Source organism: Dioscorea cayenensis, chromosome 3 (genome assembly GCF_009730915.1).
Source record: "Dioscorea cayenensis subsp. rotundata cultivar TDr96_F1 chromosome 3, TDr96_F1_v2_PseudoChromosome.rev07_lg8_w22 25.fasta, whole genome shotgun sequence".
NCBI classification, from domain to species: Eukaryota; Viridiplantae; Streptophyta; class Magnoliopsida; order Dioscoreales; family Dioscoreaceae; genus Dioscorea; species Dioscorea cayenensis.
Window position 1 is genome coordinate 9570259 of NC_052473.1, and position 18878 is coordinate 9589136.

The 18878-nt window shown below is 32.6% G+C and overlaps 2 protein-coding genes across 2 annotated transcripts; both read left to right on the top strand.

Moving 5' to 3' along the window:
• The first annotated feature begins 4641 nt into the window (after window positions 1-4641).
• On the top strand, window positions 4642-11481 carry LOC120256787 (chaperone protein dnaJ 16-like). The gene is made up of 11 exons (XM_039264457.1): window positions 4642-4996; window positions 6886-7009; window positions 7196-7278; window positions 7370-7481; window positions 7560-7664; window positions 9038-9088; window positions 10264-10350; window positions 10443-10551; window positions 10644-10792; window positions 10876-10929; window positions 11028-11481. The coding sequence occupies exons 1-11, from the start codon at window positions 4848-4850 to the stop codon at window positions 11244-11246; spliced, it is 1242 nt and encodes a 413-aa protein (XP_039120391.1). The 5' UTR covers window positions 4642-4847; the 3' UTR covers window positions 11247-11481.
• Window positions 11482-16277: 4796 nt separating this feature from the next.
• Window positions 16278-17607, top strand: LOC120257357 (peroxidase 31-like). The gene has a single exon (XM_039264840.1). The coding sequence runs from the start codon at window positions 16420-16422 to the stop codon at window positions 17416-17418; it is 999 nt and encodes a 332-aa protein (XP_039120774.1). The 5' UTR covers window positions 16278-16419; the 3' UTR covers window positions 17419-17607.
• The last annotated feature ends 1271 nt before the right edge of the window (window positions 17608-18878 follow it).

The window sequence follows — 18878 nt, forward strand, 5'->3', positions numbered from 1 at the left end:
GGTTTGGAGGACTGTTGATTGTTAATCAAAACGCTCTAGAAACAATCAAATGATTTTCCCAAATGTTCAAAAAAAGTTGATAAATGCTTGTGTAGCGGAGATTATAGTTGCCATTGTTGATGATATTGGGGATAATTATTTTTCCCTTATGTTTGATGAAGCATGGGATGCTTTAGTAAGGCAACAAATGAGAGTTGTTTTTTGATATATGAATAAAAATGGACATATGATACAGTGATTCCTTGCTATGATTCATGTGCCTCATACCTCTACCATTTCTTTCAAGAATGCCACTGATTGCCTATTTGCAAAACACAGGTTATCTCTTTCAAGACTAAGTGGGGAAGGATAAGTGAATTCAATTGTTTGAAGGCACTTATCTTAAAAGAAAATCTATGTGCAAGATATGTCAATTATTTTGCTCACTAACAATAATTAGTAGTTATTGTTGTCGCTTAAGACAATCAGATTATGAGCAATTTATTTTTCCAATATGTTACCATGATTATTAATGCCACATGAGCGTCATGTAAAAGGAGAGACCAACTTCAGCAACATCACTATGATAGGTTGGTTAAGAAATTGGAAAAAGTAAAGATAGTGACAAAGGCAAAAATTAATAATCCAGTTTAGCACAACCAAGTGATACTCGATGGGGATCACATTAAACTACCATATGTCCAGCTAATCTCTATATAGACTTTAGTCATAGAGTTACTTAAAAATGTGGATGATGATCGTACAGGTTTAGTGGTAAGTTTGATTAACAAAAATAAGAATTATCAGTTTGTATTTGTATTGTACTTAATGAGGCATTTATTGGGGATGACAAATGAGTTGTCATTTGCCTTACAACAAAAGGATCAAAATAATGTTCAAGTCATGCATTTGATTAAAATTATGAGAGCTCGACTTCAACACTTTAGGGAGATAGGATGGGAGAAATTTTTGGTGGACTTCATCTCTTTTTGTGTGGGAAACTAGATCACAGTACCTAATATAGAGGATAATATGAGAATTCATGGTCATTCTAGGCAGGAGGGGCAACTCATTACTCATTTTCACCATTGTTGTGTCGAAATTTTTTGTGAGATAATTATTTTTTATATTTATTATGTTTTTATAAATCTCATTAATTTATTCTTTTTGTAGTGTTTGTTATTGCTTTATCATTATTGCAATGTTAAGTTATTAATTTGTTATGCTAGCACTAAGCTACTTCTTCTCATGTCATGTCTTGATTCAAGGGACTCGCTCTTCAAATTCAACATCCACAAGCTACTCAATCTTGTAGAGATGTATTGTGAAGACTTCTCAATAGCTGAATGCATGATGCTCAAGGATCAACTTGCCACTTTCATTTATGATGTATAGCATGATGATGATTTTACAAATGTTGGGGACTTTGGACGTTTTGCTAAGAAGATGGATGAGACAAGAAAACGTGCTATTTTTCCACTAGGTTAATGCCTTATTGAATTGTTAACGGTTTTGCCAGTTGTGACAGTTAGTGTTAAGAGAGCATTTTTGGTAATAAATGTTGTGAAAACTAACTTTCTCAACAAAATGGGAGACGAGTGGATGAAAGATATCATGGGTGTCTGACACCAAGAGGGAGGTTTTTGCAATTATCAACAATGAAGCAATTCTACAGTGTTCTGTTTTTTCAGAATATGCCGACAGTTTGGATGCAATTTTCTCTTCTTCGAGCATGTGTCACTCGTCTGGCACCCGCATTAACTGCAGTTCTTGTTTGACTATGCATAATAAATGTTTTATTTTTTCCAATATGAATATTTAAATTGCGGTTGTTTTAATGAAAAGTTATATTATCGCACTATTTTATGTTGATAACAATTGTTATGTTGGATAATTTTTTTTTCATATTTTTCTTTCAACCCTCTATCATTGAGTCCTAGCTCCATACCTATATGTTGAATCCTAAATGAATGATCTTTTTCTAGACCGAATGCGTAAGGCATGAAATGTCAAACCTTCTCACCCTTGTGATTCTCTCACAAATGATTGGTGGACCCATCTCTTTTTCTTTCTGATCTTGGATTGTTAATTTGCTCCCAACAAGACGGAGAACCTGATTCCTCTCCCCAATAAGGTCAGGGCCAAGGCTAAAAATCGGGGAACAGGGTCAAGACTGGGGCGGGGATGGGGAATCCCTTTCCCGTCTCGCCCCGTCCCTGAATATATAATGTGAATTATATATATAATGTTAGAAATTTTTTTTATATTAAATAAAAATATATATTATTAAAAGATAATTTATATTATGTATTTATTTAGTAAAAGTAAATAAATAGATGAAAAAAATGGGGACGGAGATGTAGAAAACTTTTTTCCCGTACTTGAATTTAGAGACGGGATTGGGGATAGATTTGACAAGTCAAGGTCTTGGCCAAGAAATATATCCCTCAATGAATCCACGCTCGTTGACATCCCTATTCTCAACATATGATGTTAGAACTCAAACAACAATCTTAGTGCTATATGACAAACGGAACCAACGATCGCTCTCTATAATGTTTAAATATGGATTTTTTTTGGTATATATACCCTTGTAAATATTTTAATCTCAAGCATGTATTTTGATGTAAATCCATTTAAATATAATTATTGTTATGTGGGTGGCATCAAATCGTCGATTATTAATTTGCTCTTATTTTACATATATACCACAGTGAAGTCTTGAATTTATGTGTCAGCAAGATTGTATTTTGAAAAGTGTGAATTTTCAAATTCTTGCTTTGGAACATTAATAATATTATATATTTTTATAAAAATAAAATTATAATGTTTGTCATGTTGCAAATCAAATTCACTGTTTACAATGTAAAGATCACATTGAGAAGAGTCTAGAGTATAGGTACATATTTCTGTTCTGAATAGAATACGATCATCAAGTAATCAAAACATTTTTTTTTAAAATAAAATTTATAAATTATACGTAAAATTAATTTTGGAATTATTTCTTCTTTTTACAATTATTTAAAATGACTAATTTATCCTTATATATATATATATATATATAATCACTCTTTTCCCATAGATTTTGTTTTATATGATGTTTTTTAATCTCTTTAAAACACGTAATTGTCATTTTGGTTTTTTTGTTAGTTTACTTTAGTTCCAAAAGCTCTTTAAAGGAAAAGATTATGCTCGACTCGTCTAGCCAACTAATTCAGTGGGTTGGGCTAGTAACTCATAATTGACCTGCATTATAGTGGCCTAAATATGGGTAGATTGATAGGTCAAACTCCTATGCATCTTATAAGATTTTAACCCATGACCTCCTCATTACCAAAGGAGAGCCTAGCCAGTTGAGTTGCAACTTGTTAATAGTTAGCTTCTGGCATCGGTTATACTTATATAAAACCTTCTGATTCACTGAGAACATCAACATGGATATAAACTTAGTGCCTTTGAATGGGAACAAGGTAATAAAAACTCATGCCACACTTTTTTAATTGGTTATAAGAAATATTTTTGTATATCCTAATTATCACAGACATTAAATGCAAGTGGAAACATATTGGACATAACAAGTTCCTAATTGTCACCACTAAATATTGAACTGCAAATTTCATGGATTATTAGAAGTGTGCTTAAGTTTGACAATAAGAAACACAGAGATGGAATGTCTTGAAATTAGTAATCTCTTCTTCTTCATTAACATGTTCAATACAACAACACTCGAGAGTTCAACATTGAAGCCAAGCTTGAGACAAATCTCGATATTGATGAATAGATTAGTAAGTGGCAACTCTGATCCAAAGTAATATAACTAGTTAGGCTTTAATTTCTCTTATACTTAAGAAGTTATGCCATTAACTTAACTTGATAGGGAAAACAAATTAATTGCAAACCCTTCAATTAGTTTTTTTAAAAGTTATTTTGAATTATTTTGAGGTGTTTCACATTCTTTTAATTTATTAGAAATTATTTTTATTTTATTTTATTTTTTTACAATCTGGTTTTGGTCAACTTTTTTTTTTTGTTTAAAATTAAAAAAAAAACACAACATAAATAAATTGCAAAGTGGTTGATAAGTTGTTTAATTAGGTGGTTTAAGGTTTGGTTAGCTCCTTATCTATTATGCACATTCAATTGTTTTTAATTTAATTTAACTATAAAATAACATTTTATAAAAAAAAATAAAAAATCCGAACTAGGTAGGCCTAGTCCAAGTCACCTTAAAGTGCCCGTGAACTATCAGGTCCGTTGAGCCAACCTGATCCAACGAGCCAGCACTGTAGACCGGACTGATTATGTTAAGTTTGGCCTGACATGCCCTCTTAACTGGGCCCATGCCCCCGCTACCATACACCCCCCTTCACCCTTTCCAAAAGTTGTGGGACGGATTGGTCTTTTGGTTCTTGCCAAAAGGCTCAAAACGTTAGAATAAATTTTCACAATTTTTTTCTTTTTTACAAAGGCAAACCCAAAGTAATAATTATCCAAATATATAGGGGCATATGAGTAATTATTTATTACTAAACTTTACAGGGGTGTATTTGAAAAAAAATTATGTAATTTTCCTTTTTATAAGCTCGTCGGTGGCGGCCTCTTCTTCCCAACAAAGGCTCCAACTTGTCCGAGATTTCGAAAGGCAGCCAATCTGAATTTTTATTAATTCTTTTGCATTCTTCGAATCCTTGTTCTTCGAGATCATTGAGAGTTTCTATGATTCAATCCTCTTCTTGGAATCTTGAAATCCATGTCTTGATCTTCGTTTTTGGGTTCTCCGATCGGTGATGGACTCCTGGAGGGATTCGAGCTGAAGGACGAGGTTCAGAGGATTTGGATTTTGTTCTTGGGATTTGCTTTGTTGGAGAATGCCGGCGCCGGGATTCTCGTCGTCGAAGTCGGAGAAGAAGGGGGTGGGGGTGAAACAGCAGAGGAGGGATCCGTATGAGGTCTTGAATGTGCCGCGGAATGCGTCGGATCAGGAGATCAAGACCGCTTATCGGAAGCTGGCACTCAAGTATGCAGTTCTCCTTGATTAAATGTTTTTTTTTTTCATCTCAATTGAATTTCAAGAATTCGAGTGTTTTAGCATCTGGGGAAAAAATTGAATTTTGATCGGTGTGAGTTTGATCTCTTATTGTTGTTTTCATGTGAGGTTTTCTTGTGATATGTAAGATTTAGATTCTTTGTTTGGGTTATATTATTACAAGAGTGAAATTTTGCTCCTTAGTCTGGAATGACTCGGTTCCATTGGCTACAATTGATTTGATGGTTTTTGGTAGAAAACAAAGGAATCTTGTGCGGTCTTCAGGATTTAGAATGGTCTTGATGTGTGTTCTATTTTTAACTATCTAATTTGTTTCATGTAGTTTTAGTGATAGTTTGATAGGTTGATGTATGATTTAATGCGAGGGCAGTTTATTAGCTACTGGCAGATAATAATATTTTGGAGTGAGATGTTGCTGATTCTTACAGTTTTTGACGATAAGATTGTGCTTAGTTTAAATGATCATCATAAGTTACAGGCTTACAGCAGTATGGGCCATGGTGCATACAATCTTTAGCTAGAGGTTCTCCTGTTTAAGTTGCAAGATACTGTTTTGTAGCTGGTTAATCTGTTCTTTCAGTTAGAATAGTGTACTTCATCGCCTCTTCCTCCTGAAAGGTTGTCACCACTGTAGACTTTGTTTAGATACAATTTAGAAGTGATCTGTGGAGTATATCGAATGGATAAAGGAAGATTTTATTTTGAAGAAAGACTAAAGCCTCACTAGTATTTTGCCATAAAAGGATTATTGTGTTAATGTTGTTTATTAGATTAATCTATTTTTTAGTTTGATGGCAACATATGAGTTAGTAACAAACAGTCAAAATTTTAAAGGGAGATGCTGCTTGCTCTAACAAAATGAGGGCTTTGTTTGGATACAATTTACAAGTGGTAAATGAAGCATATCTAACAGATAAAAGGAGAATGTTATCCCCCTAAGAAAGAGGAAAAGCTCGCCGGTATTTTGCCAAAAGGTTCCTTGATAGATAAATACAATACATCATGCAAATAATCTTTGTTAAGCACCGGTTAAAGGAGTATTTGGTTATTTTTTAATTTTTTTGAAAATTGGAATAGACAGCCATCAGACATAGATATGATTCTAGAAGTTAGAATGTGTTCTTATTTCGTTTCTACTTCACATATTGTGCTTACACTTGGTTCTATGTTCTACCTTTAGAGATTGATAGATCAGCTTATTGGTCATTTTTTGCTTATCTGAAGATTTACTATCAGTTTGTTGGATCCTTTTTTGTCCAAAATTTGTTGACCAAGGTCTTTTTTTGTTGTTGATTGTGAGCAAAGAAATATTTGCTTGATTTAACAAGCAAGGCCGTGAAGATGATTTACATTGTTGGCAGAAGTCATAATTCCTAATCTTTATGGGATGATTGAGGATCCTTTCTCAAGGCTTGATCTATCCTATCTGTAATAATCTTGTTAGTTATTTTATCAGGTACACTATTGCAGAGGGCCATTAAAGTAGTTTGATATTTTACAAATTGTCAGCTGAGGTGTTGAACAATCGGAACCAACCACATACTTGCTATTCTTTTATGACATGACATTACACATGAGCACAGGAATTGTGATTTAGGATATATATGTGGACCTAGAAAACAGTTACTTGCATTTTTTGCTGCTGTGTTGTTTTTCCCCTTTTTTTGGGTTTGTGATTTCATAGCACTCCATATTTTGTGATCAACATTTCCATGAGGAATTGTATTTTATATCTGGTTTATAACTTAATCTAACTTCCTTTTTTGTGCTTTTGTATCCTGGGTTTGAGTTATTGTATCTTCCCTTATTATCTTTCTGGTGATGGGATTATTTTCATTGATATTTGCTTTATTCTTCAGGTACCATCCTGACAAAAATGCAAATGATCCTACAGCAGCGGACATCTTTAAGGAGGTCACATACTCATACAATATTTTGTCAAACCCAGAAAAACGACATCAGTATGACACTGCTGGTTTCGAGGTAGTAATGAGATCAATCAGATGTCTTAGATCACCTGTTTCAGTCATAAATGACAAGTTGATTTGTCTATCTCTTGGTTCAGGTTGTAGCTTAATTTATAACCAGTGATAAAAATTGTATTGCTCAGTGAAATTCTATCCATCTTATCTTAAGAAGATTATAACACTCATTACCATTCATTTGCAGGCTATTGAGTCAGAGAGCCAAGAATTGGAGCTGGATCTTTCTAGCCTAAGTACAGTAAACACAATGTTTGCTGCACTTTTTAGGTAAAATTAAGTTCTCATTTTGCTTTCTAAATTACATAACAAATAAGCTTGCGTTGGGATGCTGAGTTAGCAAATGTGTCACATGCTTCAGTAAACTGGGTGTGCCAATTAAAACCACCGTATCAGCAACTGTTTTAGAAGAGGCACTGAATGGCTCTGTAACCATTAGTCCACTTCAATTGGGTCAACCTTTATTTAGAAAGGTACATTTATTCTGCCTGTCTTTTGCTATTACTCTATCTGAATTTAGTGGATATCTGAATTTTATTGCAACTTTGCAGGTAGAAAAGCAATGTGCTCATTTCTATGCTGTAGAAATAGCGGAAAAAGAGGCTGAAATGGGACTTGTCTGTCGAGTGCATTCAACTGAGAAAAGCAAATTCAAGGTATTGTCAACTGTGGCTTTAAAACCATTCCCTATAAATTATGTTGGTTCTCTTGTGTTTGGGATAATAAGTGGAAGTCTGTCGGGGTTTATGTATCATTTTCAAATGGTTGAATAAGTAATTAAAGGGGCATAATTAGAAGAAAAAAAGCAAGAGGTTGCTGGTAATTATTAACCACTAGGGGTCACACAATTTCCAAACAGTCAATGGGCCAATAAGTATAAAGCGTTTTCATTGTTTTATTTTATGGATTATTATGGCTTTAAAATTTTGACAGTATAATATTCAGTTGATTTTATTCTTCTTCTTTTTTTAATGTTATAATAGTCGAAGGAATTAGCTTCACCTTTATCTCAACGTAGTTTCTTCAAATTATTGTTGTATTTAAAAAACTCTGCTGAGTGTCTAATTAACTTAGCAGTTACTGCTTGGTGAAAGTGATAGCAATTTTCAGTTATTTAATTAATATAAAATCTTCATGAACTAGACCATCATTTCATCTGAATCTTGAAGTTCAGTTGCGGATAATCAAGAGTTTTAGAAAGTATGCACTTGATCCACAAACCTTGATCTATTCCTTTCTCCAGGCCAGCATGGTTGTGAAACTGATCTATATGATGAAATGCCTTTGAAGGAAAAAGAAGCTATATGAGTGCAAAACTTTTGCTTTTAAGCTATGTCAAATTTTGTAAGCTGTGAATTTTGAAGGTTAGATAACTGAAAAGAGCATGTAAGAGAAGATGAGTAATGAGTTGGCAAATAATATGCATTTACTATGACTGAGGAGGCCTTGTGCTGCTCAGTGCCTTCTCCTTTTACTGTTGATTCTGGGGCTGCATACCTGCTATAATGACTTGTAAATATTAAACTTATATGCAAACCATATGTTGTGAAATGATTCTGCAAGAACAAAAAATGAGCAAAAGAGTATACAATAAACAATGAAACAGCTTTTCAGTATGCAAGACTTAGTTTCAACTTGATACTTCTTTGGTGCCCTTTCATTTTACCTTAAAGATGTTTAGTGGTGAGGTACAAAGCAATGAGAGGCAACACCAAAGGGTTTTATAATGTAATGTACTTAATCTTAAACCTATTCAAAAGCACATAGGTTTGCTAATGTGGTTATGTGATTTTTTTTTTATTGGGCCAAATTGCAAATGAACAGTGCTTGGATGAACTTATAAAAACGTAGCCACAGTATTAATTATGGGGGAGAAATCTAGTTCTAGTAGAATTTCCAATGTTTTATAATTCTGTTATTGTTGATATAATGCCTCTGCGTTTTCCTAAAACCTGACTAACTACTTTATGGAAATTTTACTTGCTCAGTTAGTTATCCTTCATTTTAACATATGCTTGATTCCATGCAGTTGTTGTACTTTGAACAAGAAGGAAATGGTGGCCTAAGCCTTGCCCTGCAGGTGCCTCTTTTTCTTTGATTACTTATATTTTTCAGCAATTGCTGGAAACAACCCTAAAACTTCTATTGATTGAACAGATAAATTGTTTTTTCTTGATTTTTCTACCTTACGTACAACTGGATGCAGTGTAGAAAGAATAAAGCTGGAAAGTGGTTTTAGAAAATGCTTGATCACAGTTGTTGTTTATTCCTGTATATTTCCAAGCTTTTTAGTTTTCTCATGGAAGTTTGCTTGTGAAAGTTGGAAAATTTGTATATATATTCATACATAAATTTATAAAAGTTCAGATTTCCATATGTAGCATGGAAGTCATAGTATGGTTATTTCCCGGGTAGAACTTGACATATGCTAGGGTTATGCTTTTTAATTTATCATAACTTATCTGATTGCATATCCTCCTGCTCGTTGACTTAATATAATCATGTTTCCAAAGTGCACATTTCTATGCGTATAGCTTGCAGTGCTAGTGTATCAGCCTCCATCCAAAGTGCTAATGGTTTTGGTTTAATAATACAAACACTCTAAGCTGCAAAAGTAACACCTGTACTTATTGTTGTTATTTTCCTGTTAAATTGTCCAAATTACTATGTGGCAAATGGCAATTGCTAGTCAGGCCTACTGGTACCCATCTGGGTAGCCTTTTCAAAGAGTTTCATGTATTCTTCCTTATCTCTCTCTTTTTCCCTTTCAAAGATGCTTTGATTAGTTGTGGTGCAGAAGGGGGTGAGTGAATTGTGAATTTGAAACCTTCCTTCACTATTCCAAAAACATCTTAACATAAATGCAGACACTTTGGTGCTCATCATTAGTTACAATAGATCATTATCCCTTTTCTTTTGACTACACTTCTTTTGACAATGGACATCATTTAGCAATAGATGTAATCCATGTCTGTTTTGATTTTGCATAAATAGATATTGTTCTATTTGTGTTTGGGTCTGTACATGCACCCATTTTTGCTTGGCATATCTGTTGATTTTATGGATATGTAGTGTAAGCATTTACTACTTTTGATGGTTGGGCTTCCAGTAACTTCCCATTGCTCATCCATTGAGAAACCTGAACATACATGGATTATCCTAATCTTGGACTAATCTCCTCATATTATTTTCTCATCTTATAAAATGCTATTACCTAACATTTTATAGATTGAGAGTATTGTCTGCCTGTCACAGGAGGACAGTGTGAGAACAGGAAAAGTAACATCTGCAGGGATGTTCTTCCTCTGCTTCCCAGTTTTCCGATTCGTGCCGTCCAATACAGTGAGATAATTTTCTCTTCAGCCAACTGTATTGCTTAAAATAATTGTCACCAATCTGTTGGCACACATGTTTAAATCTCTTTGTATTTTCAGATAGCACTTAACAAAGATCCAGATGCTGCCTTTTTCAAGAAATTGGATGGATTTCAGCCATGCGAAATAAATGAGTTAAAAGCAGGCACCCACATATTTGCTGTATATGGTACCACTTGGGTTTGCCTCTTTTACTGCTTTTGATATGTCAATTTGAGGCAATTTAATATCTAGAATGTTCATGATTTAAATTCTTCTCAGGAGACAACTTCTTTAAAAGTGTGAACTACACAATAGAAGTCATGTGTGCAGAACCTTTCTCAACAGAAACGGAAGAACTCCGAGACGTAGAGGCAAAAATATTAACCAAACGGGTAGAATTGTCAAAGTTTGAGACTGAGTACAGAGAGGTCTGTTATTTACTACCAAATGTGTTCTTCATATTCATGCAACTCTTTAGTTTCACCAGTTTGCTGATTTGTTTCATTGACAGGTGCTAACACAATTCACTGACATGACCAGTAGATATGCACAGGAGATGCAAGCAGTGAGTTCAGCATCAAAATAAATTTTTTGACATTCTTTGAGCCCTTGTTTTTTCGATATATTTGACTTTTAAATTCTCTTGTTAATTTATTCTTTCAGATAGATGAGCTTTTGAAGGAATGGAATACAATTCATGCGTCATACACTACGATCTGCCCGTTAAAACGAAATTCAAGTAATAGAAAGACGAGAGCTTCTTCCAAGAGATCGACAAAAGCCGAAGAACATCAAACAAAAGAAAGAAAGCCGGGTAACAGATCTAAAAAGAAGAAATGGTTCAATATTCATATCAAGACGGAGAAGAAGCGGCATTGTTGAAAACCCTTACCGATCGTCATAGTTTTGTGGTGATTGATCTCATTTTTGCTATTTCTATTCATTTTTATTTTTTTGTTCTTTTGTATTATTTGTTCTTCTATGTTCATGTGTTTGTTTGTGGGAAAGAATGTATGTAGCATCATTTTGGGTGTTTGGTTTTTGGCTTTTTTTTTTATATTTGTAAGTTCCAAGTGGGAAATGTTGTAGTTGCATGTACATTATTTATTTGATTTTATTTTGATTTTGTCATTTTTCTTAATCTCAATGTATTTGGTTTATTTGTTTATTTATTTATTCTCGAGAATTGTGGTTTATTTGTAGTCCTTATTTCGGTGTTTTTAAGTGCTAAATATTTCAGAAAATATATGTTCAAAGTAAGGTTTTTAATTTTGCCATAAAAGGAGTTACTTTTAAATTAGATAATATAACTTCTTGTTTTGATTTGTTTATAGGGTTCCTTTTCTACATTTTTTTTTTAAAATACCTGATTAATGTATAGAAATGTCTTATTATGCTTAAAATTTTTTTTTTTTGATTCTCTAACAATTTATTTCATACATTAATTTTTATTAATGACCAACTTATTTGTTTAAGATAAAATTTTCAACTGGGGTTGGTCAAAATAGGAGCTCATCTCCTCTAGTTCTGGAACCTGGGAATACCCTGGTTCCAACTTATTAAAATCTGACTTGTGTCCCCAATCATAATAGAAAAAATATAATAATATCACATGAAATACATGTCGAATACGATGTTCTAATCAAATCAGATTCTCGCTTCAGACCAAGGGATCGCAAAATAGTGCTTTATTATAAGCGCTCGTTGTCTTTAGTCTCTTTTGAAAAACAAATGGTCAAAAATAAAAATAACAAAAATAAAAAAATAATTTTGAATAAAAACTAATAAATGATGTCACAATGCCCAATACTTAACCTAGACACATATATCAACTTTGGTAGTTTATTTTATCTTACTTGAATATTGATAATCATAAGTAGTAAAATTACTAATATTAGGGTTTTTGTTACTTTGTTTTTGGAGTTATTGTACATAGAAGTATATTATTTTGAAAAAATTGAAAAGTAAAATTAAATGTTCCCTATTTTGGGCATTTGCAATTATATATATATATATATATGGTATGTTTTGATACATTGAATGGAATGCCATTTTTAATGCACCGAATGAATCGTCCTTTTGTGGAGGACCCACTTGCTTCTCTCAATTAACTTATGTTGGTCTTCACTGAATTCACTCTTTTCATGTGGAAGTCACATTATTATTTGTGATGAAGATAATGTTTTCTTTATAAAAATGCAAAATCCTAAATATACGAGGTTACATTCATAAATTCTCACATGCATTTTCTTTTTTAATAAAAAAAATTGGATCAAAGTGAATAATAATACAATACTACGGTATAAAGAACCGCGAGCCTAATCCTCAATCGATCAACTACTGCATCAGAATCGGTGCTTTACACCCGTCGTAATGCATTACGTATATCATCTTATATCTCTATATATGTATATATACTATATATATATATATATATATATATATATATATATATATATTATGTATAGTGTTGTTCAACATAATTTTTCACTGGACTATTTAATGGTTGTTAATATTTTTAAATAATTAAAATTTTATGAAGAAAGTTAATCAAAAGTTACCACATTAATATCATATAAATTATTTTAAAAATAAGCAAAATAAATAAAATTGCAATGTGTATGGGATCATATCTTATTGAGGTCATATGAATATTTTTGAAAGTATAAAAAAAATCAACATTAAAAAAACTAATTACAATATCAAAAATATTTTTTACATTTTTTTTATTTTCATGATAATGATGAATTTTTATTTTTATTTTTCAAACACTAATAATATTTTTATTATTTTTTACTTGGCAGTTGGTACTAGAAACCCTTGCTAGTACGACAGTGGGCATCTAAATTTACACATAAAACAAATAATTAATATACAACTAAAGAGCATTTGTTTTATTTGATTTTATTCATGTATTGCTGTGATATTTGCTATTGTATCAAATAGAAGAGCAATAATGACAATTAAAAGATATTTTACAAGGGTAATTATAATTAATATATATATATAACACATCTACAATAAAAATTCAAAAAAAAATATATAAATACAAATACAAATTAAAACCACATATTAATTTTTATATAGATTATAATCAAGCATATATATATATATATACATATATATATATATATATATATAGGTTATGTTTTTTATGTAAGTTCATAGGTTTTATTTATAGATTGGAAATCTATAGACATCCCAAGAGGCATTGGATTAGCATCCAATAACCTCTTGATTCATGTTCCACTGATACTTATGAAGTCTCTTTTTTTTTTTTCTTAAACGTCCACAAATAACTCATTATTATATATATATATATATATAATATGTCAATTGCGGACCAATATTTATGGAATATTCACACTTGACAATCATGTCAAATGAATAGAAAAACAGAAAGTATAGTTTAAGTGTTGAGATTTTTTTTAACTTTGTTGTGTACTTCTAATAGAAATAAACTTCAGTGATCATTTTCGATGTGCTACTATTTATAAATATAGTGCTTATAAATACTACTGTTCATTAAAAATTTAATCTCTCGCTACGAATATTCTCAAAAGGCCCGGTTTCATATATATATATATATATAGTGTGAATAATTTTTATATAATAAGCAAATAATAAATAAATAAATAAAAGGGAACAAAGAATTAGAGGAGCACAGCTGGCTGCTATTCTAAATCCCATTGGCATGTGTGAAAGGATAAATTTATGATGTTTTTTTTATCTTGTTTTTTAAATGAAAGCTCTCTTAATTTCTAAAACTATCTCTCTCTTTTTTTTCTACAAAGGTTTCCTCATTGTCATTGTATCATCATTTTCAATTCCACGCGGTGTTGCAAAACCAAATAATAATGAAATAGGGTCCCATGCATGCATGTGATTGTGCTCAACTCTATTATGACATTACACTCTATATATATATATATATATATATATATATATTTATATATATATTTCACTGCCACCTTTTCTTTTTCTCTCTGAAAGCGTGTTGGGTGACCAAAAAAAATCCCTTATAAACCTTTTTTTTAATGAAATTTAATTATATAAGTACATATATCTTATAAATAATTTTAAAAAAGTTATTAATACTTATAAATATATATTTTCATTTAAAACAAATATTTTAAAATGAATATTAATAAATATAATTAGCTTAAATAAAAAAATTTAATCAAATATACTTTTTTAATCTCATACTTTTATCCCCTAACTAAATATTTTTTATACGAACATAATAACTTCTGTGTGTTTTTCTTAATGTGAATTTGGGATACATCAAAATTTTTTGAGATGTCACTTTTATATTAATATTTTTTATATTTATGTATGTATATATTATGAATTTCTTTTAAGCTTTTAATCTATAAATTTTAAATTAGTTTTAACAAGATACTGTGATTTTTTTTTTTTTGAAAAAAAAACAAGTATTTGTTTCTATAGCGCATGGGTATGGGTTGTAATATTTCCCTCATGCCACATGAGAGATTTATTTTTTTTATACCGCTAACCACTTGCAAGGGCTCAAATGAGATCTTCTATAGATATATGTATATCTATATATATATATATATATATATATATATATATATATATATATATATATAATATTTAAACTCCGAATACTTGCTTAAATGATATAAATTTCTAATATTTAAATCAATCCATATGGTTATTATTAAATATGACTATCAATTTGATGCATTATATTCAGTGTTATTGCCTGTTGTTTATATAAGAATTTTAAAAAATAAATAAATAAATGTGGACAACCCACTGAGGAAATAATTTTTGTTTGCATTGCACTATTATAAGTATTAGATTCATTTACATTATCATATTAGATTGATTCACTAGTTAAGTACACAGCATATAAACAAAAAATGACCATATGATTGGATTGCACCGCTCTGTATTATGCAAATTATAAAAGATTTTTGATAATCTATAACTTCATCATTTTGTTTTGGAAATATTCTTAATTCTAATTAAACTATTTTAATATGTAATAATTACACTGGAATAAAAATCTTAATCCACTCCTTATCTGTCCAAATCTTTCAAACGATAATACAAAATAAATAAATAGATAAAAAAAATAATCACTGAAAAAATAGTAGCCACAACCTCAACTCTAATTTATTATATTAATTAAATTGATTTTTTTAAAACATTTTTATTCTATATTATTTTTCAACCACACTATCCAAATATTTTTTTTTTTACAAAAACAACAAACACTATATACACATAAAAAATATATATACAAATAAAAAAATTGATTATCCAGACCGTATATTTTCAATCAGAAATAAAAAATTTAAATTATAAAATTGCATTTACAACTAGCAATATATCACTATCAATACTTTCAACAAATCTTAAACTCGAGACTTTTAAATGTTTTACTCTCGTTTTTCATATTAGACCAAGTATAGCTAAGCTATGATACCTTTGGTACTATCCAAACTTTCATAAAATTAAAAAAATAATAATAATTGTTTTTATTAAAAAAACACCACAAACTACCACCCTAATTCACATTTATAACATCCAACATAAATTAATTTCCCCAAATTAATTAATTAATTAACTAAATAAATAAATTCCAAACCCAAACATAGCACCATCAAAACCCCCCAAAAAACAAAACCTAACTTTGGATTCCCCAACATGCACGTGCAAACCACGTGATCAACAATAACGGTTCTAATAACTCATTAACAAACACCACCTCATCCACCGTCCATTCCCCCGCGTTTCCCCGCTTCCTTACCCCACTTTTTTTTTACATTCCACCCCCTCTCTTTTCTCCATATTACCAATCCCCCCGCATTCCCCGCTTCTTCTCCTTTTTATCCTTCTTTTTTACATTCCACCCCCTCCCTTTTCTCCAAATTACCATTCTCTCTAAACCTAAAACCCCCCCTTCCTCCATCCTCATTCCTTATCATCCCTTCCCTCTGCTTCCCTTCCTCGGAAGCAGATACTTTTTTCCCTAAACACCCTCATTTTATTTTTATTTACATTTCTCATTAACTCCCTCAAAATGAAACCCTTCTTCTTCTTCTTCTTCTTCTTCTTCTTCTCCGGCGCCGTTGCCGGCCGGAGAACGGGCACGTTGTCGACGCGCTACTACCAAAGATCTTGCCCCAATGTCGAATCCATCGTCACCTCCGTCGTCACCAACAAGCAAATCACCAACCCCACAACCGCCGCCGGCGCGCTCCGCCTCTTCTTCCACGACTGCTTCGTCGGCGGCTGCGACGCTTCCGTTCTCATCACCTCCAACTCCTTCAACGCCGCCGAACGCGACGCCGAGATCAATCTCTCCCTCCCCGGCGACGCCTTCGACGCTGTCGTCCGTGCCAAGACCCAACTCGAGCTCACTTGCCCTAACACCGTCTCTTGCTCCGACATTCTCGCCCTCGCTACCCGCGATCTCGTCTCCATGCTCGGTGGTCCCTTCTACTCCGTCCCTCTCGGCCGTAAAGACTCCCTTTCCTCCCATGTCTTCTCCGTCGAAGGTAATCTCCCCCGCCCTAACATGACCATCTCCCAAATCCTCTCCATCTTCTCCTCCAAGGGTTTCTCCACTCAAGAAACCGTTGCCCTCACCGGTGCCCACACCGTCGGCTTCTCCCATTGCAAGGAGTACGCTTCCCGCATCTACTCCTTCAATGGCGGTGCCCACGACCACTACGACCCTTCTATCAACCCTCGCTACGCTCAGGCCTTGCAGAAGGCTTGCGCTAACTATCTCCATGATCCCACCATTGCTACCTTCAACGATGTCATGACTCCGGGCAAGTTTGACAACATGTACTTCCAGAATCTTGCCCGGGGACTTGGCCTTCTTGCTTCCGATCAGGCTTTGGTTTCTGATTCAAGGACTAGTCCCTTTGTTCACCTTTATGCTGCTAATCAAACTGCTTTCTTCCATGATTTTGCTGCTGCAATGCAGAAGCTTAGCGTTCTTGGTGTCAAGTCTCTTCGGGACGGCGAGGTTCGTCGGAGGTGCGATCAATTCAATACTATTTCTACTTGATTTGATTACTGGTTCTTTTATATCAGTTTCTTAAATTCCACCCAACCAAACAGCATGCATTGCTATTGTTGTTGTTGTATTCCTTGTTGTTGTTATTGTTGTTGTTGTTGCTGCTGCATTTGTTGGTAGTGGTGTCGCATTGGTGGTTATTGATCGATGAGAAGGGGAAAGATAAGCATTCTTTTTTTACGCCTTCAGAGCACACTGGTATATATATATATATATATATTGAATTTATGAGCCTAGTTTGATCTTGTTTGTGATGTGTTGCTTCTTTTGATCTTTACTTTGTGAATGTTTATGTTGTTGTATTGTCTCAATTTTGATTCAAATGAATAATTTGAGTCTTGATCTTATGTGAGGGTGACATTGAAATGTTGTTCCCTTTTTTGGTTTTTTAGAGATGGTCTGAATGATCTGTATTTTAGTGTGAAACCTGAGTTTTATATATATGAAACTAATTTGATCTTGTCTGTGATTAGTTGCTTCTTGATCTTTACTTGTGTGCATGTTTATGTTGCGGCGTTGTCTCAATTTTAGATTCAAATGAATAATTTGAGCCTTTGATATTATGCGAGGGTGACAGCAAAATGTTGTTCTCTTTGTTGTGTTTTTCAGTGATAGTGGAGTGATCTGTATATTAGTGTGAACCCCAAGTTTTATATACATTGAATATATGAGAGCTTAATTTGATATTGTCTGTGATTTGTTGCTTCTTGAACTCTACTTCCGTGAATGTCTATGTTGCGGTATGGTCTAGGATTCGATTCAAATGAATAACCTAAGTCTTGATATTATGTAAGAGTGACATCAAAATGTTGTTCTTTTTGTTGGTTTTTTGATGATGGTGGAGTGATCTGTATATTAGAGTGAACTCCGAGTTTTTTTCAATGGTATTTTCTGGTGGGAAAGGTTTCAGCTTCATCGGCTGTCATGCATGTTACGAGTATTTCTCCCTCCCTGATCTTGTTGTTGAAATGCATGTGCAAATGACACCTCTTTTCTTATCTGTCTTTTACTAAATTTCAATAATTTCCTATTAATTGATCGAAAAGCATACACTGAAGAAGGAACAAAGTGAAGAAAAAAGCTGCTTGTTGGTATATACAACTTCTATTCTTTTGTTTGTTCTGATTCTAATCCTGTGATCTCATTGCATGTGCGTTTGTTGGTTCAATCTCAAATTATATAAATGTCTGCACATGCAAATAATGAATAAATCAGCCTTCCATTTTTCCTAATTTTCGATCCAATGTTTATTCACTAGTTTCTTTTTGCTTGTATAATACTTTCATCATGTGGCAGGTTAAATTTCTCTGATGAATGTAATTTTTCTAAGTTAGCAGCAATGTCCATTTTCGGATGTTGCCGAACAACTGGATCTTTGAATGAAATTTGCTGGCATTCTCTGGTTTATTGTCTTATGCTGTGCTGACATTGTGAGCATGTGAAGAAGCAAG